This window comes from Pelophylax lessonae (genome assembly GCF_965119305.1).
Source record: "Pelophylax lessonae genome assembly, chromosome: 1".
Lineage (NCBI taxonomy): Eukaryota > Metazoa > Chordata > Amphibia > Anura > Ranidae > Pelophylax > Pelophylax lessonae.
Window position 1 is genome coordinate 462387998 of NC_138768.1, and position 11374 is coordinate 462399371.

An 11374-nucleotide genomic window follows, 5' to 3' on the forward strand; every position below is an offset into this window, starting at 1 on the left:
CATTAAAACCGCGCCAAAACATCAAATAACATTACCGAACAACGGACAGTATCCCGAACATACAGTGAAATGTTCCGGTCCGTGTCCGGGTACCGAATACCCAAAAGTCTGGTATGATCCTGAACAATACAGTCCGGGTTCGCTCATCCTACTCATGACCCATTTTGTCTCACTTTCTGGGTTCCTTGGAGAGGATCTTGCACGATCTCTTTGATTGTTCCTCCTATTTGGTGGTCCTCTTCTCTGTCCAGTTTGAGCAGAATGATTTCCTCCTCTATTGTTTTCCTTATATTGCGGGGGTCCCCTTTTTTTTATTTTGCCTTTTGGCCTTGCCCTGTATCTCCTGTGGTTTATATGGGCATCTTCTGTACTCATTATCTTTGAATGTACCTTCTTCCGTACCATGTATTTTGTTGTTTCCTACTCCTTTCCTCCAATCAAACTCCCATAGATAATCAACCCTATCTCTCTCAAATTTCCCCAATTTTTAGCTTATAAGATCCGTTGCAAAGCTGGCCATTTGGTCATTGACTATCCTATCCCAATTGCCAAAGCATTCTATGTCACTATAAGAGGCTAGTATTTTTTCCTAAGTTCCTTTGCCTCTGTGATTTAATACGGTTTAAAAGTTTTAAAAGTTATCCATAGAGACACACTCAGATGAAGTTTGAGAAGGTGTGGAACCAGTGGGTGGCATATCTCCAGGCTCTCTGAACGTTGGGAGGCATACTATATTTGTATTGGGGCATGGTCCTGGGGGGGACAGACTCTGACTTGCTCTTCTCTCATTTTCTATTTTTCCCTTTCTTTTCCGTTCCTCTTTCTCTTCTGCTTTCATTGTTCTGCACTTTACTTTATCGGGATAATCCAATATGACTTTTTTTCCATTTTGTTTCCAGTTAACGTTTTCCCATGCTGTTATGTTACGTGGATGTTGCTGGTGATTACTGCTTTAAATGCAACTATTTGACACAAGTTGTTTTGTATTAGGATTTATATGCATAATTTTTGGGCATTCTATGAATGTCATTGACGCAATTATATTCTGATGCTGTAACATTTTTTCTTGACAAATGTTCCAATTTCTATCTTTCCTATGTTATTTTGCAAAACTTTTAATAAAAAATATTGAACATTAAAAGTTTTAAAAGTATTTTGTTACAATCGTGCATTTTACCAACCCATTTGCTCTTGAGATTATCCTCTAGCCTTGTACAGAGCTTTGTTAATTTCTCAGCCCTCTTGGAATTCTATTGACTTTTAGATATTTTTCTAATAGTAGAATATCTCACCATTGAGTAATTTCTTTTTCCAAGATGTGTTTGTTTTGAAAATAATAACACCATCCGATCTTCCCTAGTGAGTGTAAATAGCATAGTAAACAATGAATAAACTACTGGGATGCTATATAAAGTGAACCGTGTTGTGACACTAAAGGTACAAAAATATTGAAAATGCATTAAACAGTGAAATAAATCTGATGAGTGTGCTATAAATGATAAAATCCAAACCAAAAAATGCATATACTAATTAATGCATAGTGCAAAGTGCAAATAACGTAATTGTGCAAAGGTGCAATGTACAGGTTATAGCCCAATATAACAATATTAAAAATATCGTAAACCGTGCAAAATTGCAAAAGTCCATAAGTGCAAAATCAGCAAAATATAAAGTGAGTGAACCAGTAAAATCGCTACTAGTAGACGAAATTGGCTATGCAAATTCATACAGGAATAGTCCAAAAAGGTCCATAAAGTGCAGCAATATATAAATGGTGCAAAAAGTGCAAACATAAGGTGCTGATCAGTGCTGGACCAAAAGTGCTTGTGCTAATCCTCCACCGAAAGAAATGGCCGCTCACCTCCCATTCTGACCCCTGTTTTACCAGCGGGTCAGAACCAGCATATTCCCAAAGGGGATGGCAGCAATTCAATATCCTGGGAACCAAAGGTAGCCAAAGGTAGATCTCTCATCTGAGTCTCTCAGACATCCTCAGCGTGAATATAGGAGAAATGAAAGCAAGATCTAATGCTCTCTGTTTAAAATTTTATTAGACCATAAAAAAGTATTACACTTACAAGGAAAGCAGGAAAGGCACGTTAGGAGTGAGTGTCCGTGAAGTGCAATGGGTGTAAGGCTCCGCCCCCTTATGCATTACGTCACACGTTGACTTCTTCAGTACTGGTGGAGTCAGCCTAATCATCCCGTCATTTGAATGGTCCTCAATAGCTGTGAATCAATATGCACACACCTGAATACACTTTATAATTGATCGGACAAGCTCACACTTCCAGAGTCGGTGTGCACAGAAAAGAACAAAACAAGCTATGAGGATATGGGAACACCACGCAAGGAAGCCTAACTAAAATTACAAAAATGTAAAATCTGTAAAAACCGGAGCCTCTACATTCTATACACAACAAATCACTCCTTCCCAGAATATTTAAAAACAATCCACTGAGTGCCCGTTCACATACGAGCGACGCTACTTCACACCGCGACCTCTGAGGTCGCGGTGCGAGCAGCGCGCCGCGACCTCGGAGCGGCCGCCACGGACTTCATAACATTGAAGTCTATGGCGGTCAACTCCTGGTCGCCCCAAAGAAGCTCTGGACCCTTTTTCTAAGTCGGAGCGACTTGTGTCGCTCCTATTAGAACGGGTCCGCAGCTTCTCTATGGAAGGCGACCTACGGCGACCTGTGAGGCGACCAGGTCGCCTCACAGGTCGCCTTAATGTGAACGGGGACTGAATCAACTACCAGGAAATTTTATTATACATAATAATTGAAAATACCAACACAGACAAAAATACAAAAAACAAATAAAAAAAAAAAAACATAAAATGGAAATTAAAAATAAATAAATAAAAAAAGGAAAATGAAAATAAAAAAAAAATATGATAAATAAAAATAAAAATAATATATACGAAAAAAATATAAAAATGAAATAACCAAATACTCGTGTTAAAATAAAATTCAACTATCTATCACCTATAAAACATTGGAGATCAAAGTCAATGTTGAGACCCCTGGGTGCTAATATCTTCATCTCATAAATCCAAGATGATTCTTTCCTACTAGGATATCTTATATTTTGCCCCCCCCCCCTCCAATGGGGTTCTACTTCTTCTATACCCCAAAATTTAAGTGAATGCTGAATTTGGTTATGAACCAACTTAAAATGTTTGGAGACATTGTGGTTGGTCTTACCCTTTTTAATATTCTTAATATGTTCACTAACCCCTGAAGAGATAAGTTTTTTGGATCTTACATTGGAAGATTATAGTCGTTTCTGCCACCATCCCGACGAAATTGTTTGTGGTTATTGGTGCCTCAGGTCAAGTATGGGATTTTATGGGCAGGAGTATAAGACAATAAGCAGAAATAGTATAATACACAAAAATTTATTGCATTGTAGCAATATATATACAACAGTTAAATGGTGACTTTAATGGGTAAAGTCCCATTGTGCAGTGAAGAGGAAGAAATAAAGTGTGTTTGGCATGTGGTAATAAGTGACTTAGAAGTGGTTTGTAAGTGGTCTTGCTCTGCTGTTCATCATGTCAAAGACTGGGATGAGTGCAGAGAAGGTGCCAGATCGGTGATCCGACATGTTTCGGCCAACTTAGGCCTTTATCAAGGATATTTCACCGATTCTACAGATAATCAAAAAAGAGGGGTATCAGGTAGGGCAATATTGTACTGAAAACATACATAATTTAGACATCTGTAGGTTAACATACAATTGTATTGTCCACTTCCTAAGACCATGCCTTCCCAGGTTTTGTCCAGGTGATGCAGGAACAAATATGCTGCATGAGTACATTGAAAGAGTATAAAAAGTATTTAAAAGGCTTCAATTCTGGTGGTATTTACTTGCTGAATCGAAAGACCCGATCCAGGATCCAATGTGGCTTTGACTGGCAGAATCCACATTGATTGAGATCGTCTAACAGTTTGGGAGATTTATGTAAAAATATATGTATTAAGGTAAGTAGATATTCTAGCGTTATTCAGAACCCTCCAAAAACACCTAGAGAGAAAATCCTCACTACATTGGCATATCAAAACTTTCGAATGCTATATCAGCGAGAAAATTAATCCTGTAGGCCTCAGAATTCAAATTTTTCCCACTATGGAGAATATTACCGCCCAACTAAAGAAGGAATGGGAAAACCAACTCAACGAATGTTCGCGCAACCTGATGATTCTTCTACAAGAAGAATATCTAAGACAAATAAAATCTTTGGATCTTGACATCAAAAAGACCTATGAACAACTGGCCCCCCTTAAAAAAGCTGAGTTATACAGTGAACAAGAAAAGAAACTCAAACTACATATAGAAGAATATGGCAAAGATATCCTTCGTAAAAAAGAAAGGAAGTACTGGCGTGACAAAAACGCCTTTGCACAAGGCAGGGCCTATAAATGGTCCAATCAACGCCCTAATCGTAAAACTCAATACGGTAGATCAACTGACAGAACAGGACAACCTTACTACTCCTCGGATTCCTCTTCATACAATTCTGGTACAGAACACTACAAAAACAGAAGACGTGAACCCACCAAACCACATGAACCTCAACCAAGACCAGACGAGGAAAATACCAAAGAAACAGAACCCCAAGAAACAACCCTGATTCAGGAAGAACAAGCATCACATTCTGGGAACCTACACCCACCTCTTAAACATCATGATATCTTCACGAGATCTAAAGTGGACCTCAAACAACAACAACAGGGGGGTTTTTTAGGGAAAACCCCAAAACCCCCAAAAAAACATCAAACGGAGAAGAAACAGGAACTAGAAAAACGGTCATAAATCTATCACCTCATATTCTGACAGAAGATCAAAAAGAGGTACTATCACTTGGACTCTCTTTTTGCCCGAATACCAGTATAGACAGATTTGAAACTATTAAAGACGTAAATCTATTTGCCAGAAACCTACTACTAAAAACCTTTTATCAAAAACAATCCACACAACCACAAACCACACCAGCATTCACTGCGGCAGAGTTCAGAGCCATCTGCGACCTCAATTTACTACTTCAGGAAAGTGATCTTGATGATTGGGACGATCCAACTGAATCAGACAAAGAACCTGATGGCGACGAGCCAGTTTTAGGAAGTGGACAATACAATTGTATGTTAACCTACAGATGTCTAAATTATGTATGTTTTCAGTACAATATTGCCCTACCTGATACCCCTCTTTTTTGATTATCTGTAGAATCGGTGAAATATCCTTGATAAAGGCCTAAGTTGGCCGAAACATGTCGGATCACCGATCTGGCACCTTCTCTGCACTCATCCCAGTCTTTGACATGATAAACAGCAGAGCAAGACCACTTACAAACCACTTCTAAGTCACTTATTACCACATGCCAAACACACTTTATTTCTTCCTCTTCACTGCACAATGGGACTTTACCCATTAAAGTCACCATTTAACTGTTGTATATATATTGCTACAATGCAATAAATTTTTGTGTATTATACTATTTCTGCTTATTGTCTTATACTCCTGCCCATAAAATCCCATACTTGACCTGAGGCACCAATAACCACAAACATGTTCACTAACCCCTTTCACTTGTTAGTTTCATTCAACATTTCTATGTATTATGTCCATATATTTAATTTTTATTAGTCATATGTGGTAGCACCTGTCGCACATTTAGGGGATTTTTGGACTGTTTTCTGCACTGTGGTATTGTTATATAATTGCTTTGAGTCACTGATTAATAAGCAGTGGCAGCAGTATTTGAGGTGCGGGATATTTACTCAAGCGCAGGGTAGATGTTTTCAGTCATTTATTTACCATGTTCACTAACCTGCACGTGCAGAGCTCTAGATGTACGCCCCACATATTGGTGTCCACATCCACATTCCAGCACATATATAACTCCAATAGTAGAACAAGGGACCAGATCATGAATCTGATACACTCATCCCATACTCGTTGATTGAAATTCCTTCCTCTTCTTAACATTTAACTTTATTTGGCGACATTCTGAACACCTACCTCAAGCATGAAAACCCTTATAAAGCTGAAAAATTTACTTTTGGGTAAAACAGGGGGATAAATAACTCCTCTTACTAATCTATCTTTGAGTGAAGGGGCTTTTTTTTATAAATGAACTTGGGATGGGGCAGTAACGTTGGTCCGAATATTCGTTCTCTCAATAAAATATTAGCACAAAAAAAATATAGAAAAGGTGGGGCTTTCAAGGCCAATGGGAGCAGGAGGATCATATACAACACAAAATTTGTCTAAAATATAGCTTTATTATATTAGTGTTATAAAACTAGTACATAATACGGGAATGTTTAACATTAGTGACATATATAAAAACATAGCAACCAAAACAAAAAACGCATATGTAGAAATATATTCCCCATTGGCGATGCCGATACGTGGTATCAGGAGATGATGTTAGGGTCTCTGATGGAGCACGGTCTAAGGGTCCCCAGCAAGCCGACGCGTTTCTCACGAGGCTTCCTCAGGGCCAGAGAGACCAAAGACAGACCGATATTTCCCAATGCGAATCAGATCATGGCAGGCAAAGCAAAGAGTGGGCCAAACAAACAGGCTATCCACAAGTAGTGATGACACAATAATCATCATACGATCATATTAGCATAGTGATTTTGTAGATTTCAATAGGCGGACGTGCGTGTGTGCATGCTCGCACCTATGTTGAGGTTCCCGTTATCTTGGACCATAAAGGCCTAATTGGCTACTTATTCTATTATAATGACAACATAAGTCAAGGTACATGGAAACATCTCAATTGGAATAGGTGTTTCCAAAGTGCAAAATATCCAATCATAACATGAGGCAGGTGTACTTTAAATGGGCTCCATCTGCTTAGCCTATCACAGCGGACGTCCCATGGAACACCAAGCAATATGGGCCTGCAACGTGTCCCAGTTCAGAGTGCCTGCCTGACACTGGACTGTGATGACAGATCCACTGATGGCGGCACTAACAAACTGTATGACAGATCCACTGATGGCGGCACTAATGAACTGTATGACAGATCCACTGATGGCAGCACTAAGCGGTTGTCCGGACAGATCCACTGATGGACTCTATGACAGATCCACTGATGGACTGTATGACAGATCCAGATGGGCTGTATGACAGGTCCACTGATCTGAAAAGTTCTTTTTATTGGGGGGGGGGGGCGTTTGGTGCACAGTGGTGTGTGTACAAATCACAGGTAGCTCACAGTTCTATGTTCTCCTCCTCACATGATCAGTGTGTGAGGAGAAGAAGCCAGGAACAGCGGCTAACCGCTGTATGTTCACAGTTGTAACCGGCTGTGATTGGACACAGCCGATCGCGTGGTAAAAAGCCAATTTCATTGACTCCTTAACCTTTTTGGGGATTTGCTGTGTCCGGGGATGCGCTTTTTCCCCCGATCGTAACTAGCGGTGCATGAAGGACCTCATAGTACACTTTCCTTTAGCTTACACTGTATATCTGTTGTGGTGCCTATTTATAGTATCTACAGTTGCCCCTTATCTGCAAGGCAGCTTTTAGGTAAAGGTGAACTAACCCTTTAAGCAGAAGTAAATAAGTCACTTTCTGCCTGCTTGTTCAGATGGGCTGTAAAGATTCAGTCAGAGAGAAAGAGTGTGCAGGCAAACAGATTCTATTGTGCTCCAATGTGAGTCCTGTGTCATGAGTGCATAATGTATTTAAGGTAACCAGCAATGAGAAACTGTATAGGTTGTCATTGCAGAACACTCATTTTGAAAAATTCTAGATGGCTGGCAGTTTTGTTGACCCAAAAGCTTTAACGTTGATTCACTTACCCAGAACACCAGTGCAAATCAGAAGTTCTGGTCTTCCAATATCTTCATTAGCTTTATGCTTATTAAAGGTTAGTAATTCAGAAAGGACAGTAGCTAGAGATAGCCAGGCAACTATTTTCAGAAAGAGGCCAGCAGTGGCAGCCTCCATTGTTCCATAGTACAGGTTTCCTTAACGTTTATATATTGTTATTGTATATGCACTGTATATCTCAATATAAAAAAGAATCAGTTTCAAAACATATACACTTTTAAAAAGATATGTAAAATAAAATTGTCTCCAACCACTAACTCAGCCATCATTTCTAATGCATTTTTTCTTGCACCTTTCTTAGCGTCAACTTTTACCCAGAATCATCATGAAAAGGAATTTTCTCCATTTCCTGGTTACATTAATGGTAACTGTGATCGTTCTTCGAACTCTCTTCTTTTCAGAAACTAAGCAAGCTCAAACTGAAACCACTAAAGCAGAAAAGCTGGTTGTCCGTCATATTCTTCCAGTCATTACTGATTATCCAGTTGTAAAGTGTGTAGAAAATAACAGCGCTCAAAATTTCACAGACTTTAATGACCAGCCACAGAACATGAAAGATTTTTTGACATACCGTCACTGTAAAAGTTTTCCATTGATACTTAACTCCCCTTTGAAGTGTGATGGGAGAAATGGCTCCAAAGATGTTTTCCTGTTGTTAGCCATCAAAACAGCCCCAGCCAATTACGAGCGTCGGGAAGCCATAAGAAAAACATGGGGAGAAGAAAAAAGCTACGAAGGTGCCAAAGTGAAAAGAATTTTTCTTAGCGGAGTTTCAAGGAACAAGCAAGAATCAAAACGGATGTTGCAGCTGCTAGAGGCAGAGAGTCACACATATGGAGACATCCTGCAGTGGGACTTTGAAGACACTTTCTACAACTTAACATTAAAACAGGTTCTTTTCCATAAGTGGATGGATCTTCGGTGCCCAGGGGCACAGTTCATTTTTAATGGCGACGATGATGTTTTTGTTAACTCTTTAAATGTCATTACATATTTGAGAGGCTTAGAATTTAATGGATTGAAAAAGCATCTTTTTGTTGGAGCACTAAATATAGGGATGCCACCTGTTCGTGAAAAGTATAGCAAGTATTATGTGCCAGAAGAACTTTTTCCTGGTGATTCTTTCGCACCCTACTGTGGAGGAGGAGGTATCCTTATGTCTGGTTTTACAGCTAAAGCTATCTCAAGGAAATCAACTCACATTCCCCTTTTTCCTATTGATGATGCTTATTTGGGAATGTGCCTTAAGAAGGCCGGTCTGAGGCCAGATAATCATGAGGGAATAAGAACATTTGGTATCGAGATGCCAAATGGAATAGACTCATTTGATCCTTGTTATTACCGTGACATGCTTATGGTCCATCGCTTTATACCCTATGAAATGTTAATTATGTGGAAAACCTTAAAGTTTACCAAACCAAAGTGCAAAACACAGATAGTAAATATTTCTAAATCAGCTCAACCTTAATGAGAAATAAATGTTTTTTTTGCCTATTTTTGTATAGCTCATACAGTATCTCACAAAAGTGAGTACACCCCTCACATTTTTGTAAATATTTTATTATATATTTTCATGTGACAACACTTAAGAAATGACACTCTGCTACAATGTAAAGTAGTGAGTGTACAGCTTGTGTAACAGTGTAAATTTGCTGTCCCCTCAAAATAACTCAACACACAGCCATTAATGTCTAATCCCCTGGCAACAAAAGTGAGTACACCCCTAAGTGCAAATGTCCACATTGGGCCCAAAGTGTCAATATTTTGTATGGCCACCATTATTTTCCAGCACTGCCTCATGGGCATGGAGTTCACCAGAGCATCACAGGTTGCCACTGGAGTCCTCTTCCACTCCTCCATGACAACATCACGGAGCTGGTGGGTGTTAGAGACCTTGGGTTCCTACACCTTCAGTTTGAGGATGCCCCACAGATGCTCAATAGGGTTTAGGTCTGGAGACATGCTTGGCCAGTCCATCACCTTTACTCTCAGCTTTTTTAGCAAGGCAGTGGCCATCTTGGAGGTGTGCTTGGGGTCATTATCATGTTGGAATAATGAACTTCCAGAGAGTGAGAGCAGAGAAACTCCAGAGAGTGAGAGCAATAACACCAAATTTAATACACCTGCTAACCATTAATACCTGAGACCTTGTAACACTAATGAGTCACATGACACAGAAAAGGAAAATAGGTAATTGAGCTCAATTTGAAGTTTTTTTACTTAGGGGTGTACTCACTTTTGTTGCCAGCAGTTTATACATTATTGGCTGTGCGTTGAGTTATTTTGAGGGGACAGCAAATTCACACTGTTATACAAGCTGTACACTCACTACTTTACATTGTAGCAAAGTTTCATTTCTTCAGTGTTGTCACATGAAAATATATAATAAAATATTTACAAAAATGTGAGGGGTGTACTTACTTTTGTGAGCTAATGTATATGTATAAAAGTAATTCTGGGTAGAAATATAAATTTTAATATTACACACCAGGAAGCTGCATTTGATCTTATGTATTAAAAACTGTTACCTATTTAGGATAGATTAGAACTGTATAACACTAAAGCTGAACTCCAGAAACAATCTATCTTTTAAATTTATATTTGGCCTGCTTGGTTACAATTAATTACAGATATGTCGCAGCCGGAGGGCTGCTGAGGATTGTGAAATTCAACATAATAGTCCTTGTCACATACAATAAGCGCTGTCCTGTTGCAGGTGCTGCTGCAGCTATTTCTTGTCTAATACACTGAGGACAGAGTTGTTCCCTTTGGCCCCTCTGCCATTTAGAAAACATCTTCTGTGATGTCATCTGCCCTTCCTCCCGACATCATGTCCAATCAGACAATGCCTTCTATTCATTGGAAGAAAAAATCAACACAAGACATTTTCTGAATGGAGGAGGTGCTGAGTAATGCCTAGTACACACAGTGAGATTATGAGACGAAAGATCGTCCGTTTTTTTTTTTTTTTTTGCATGATACTCTCATATCGAAAATGAAGAGTTTATTAAAAGGTATGAAAATTCTCGTACAACAGAATAAAAATGTAGAAGTGATGTAATGTGTTGTGTATTTGTATTGTATTTTCGAACGACAACTATACTGACTAAATGAAAATCGTAAAACCTGGTATCGTACAAGAAAAATGTTCGTGCTTGTCCGATCGGATAATATCGGATGAACTGTTGTGATCGGCTCTCGAAAGCTGTGTACTAACGATCAGATTATCATACGATCACTTCAAAAGCAGCATTTTTTTCGTACGATTTTTAGATCGAGTGTACGGGCCTTTAGCAACTCTCTGTCTGCTGTGTACCAGACCAGAAATCACTGCATCAGGACCTGGAATGGGACACTTATTGTATGTGGCAAGAACTACTATGCTGAATTTGAGAATCCCTTTCGGCCCTCTGTATGTGACCTATGCAAAATTACATGTAACCAAGCTGGCCCAAGTAAGCTTTAAACACAGACTATTCAAAATCATTCCTGGAGTTTAGCTTTAAATGGTGTAGAT

General features: G+C 39.2%; 1 protein-coding gene across 1 annotated transcript in view; it reads left to right on the plus strand.

Annotated features, from left to right (window-relative positions):
- The window catches only part of LOC309546922 (acetylgalactosaminyl-O-glycosyl-glycoprotein beta-1,3-N-acetylglucosaminyltransferase-like), a gene marked incomplete at both ends in the record, with an annotated part of 166875 nt that extends 157550 nt beyond the window's left edge, over positions 1-9325 (plus strand). Inside the window, one exon of the mRNA XM_082246629.1 lies at positions 8159-9325. Within this exon, the coding sequence (XP_082102755.1) occupies positions 8159-9325 (1167 nt within the window). The remainder of the gene's footprint in view (positions 1-8158) is intronic.
- Positions 9326-11374: the final 2049 nt, after the last annotated feature.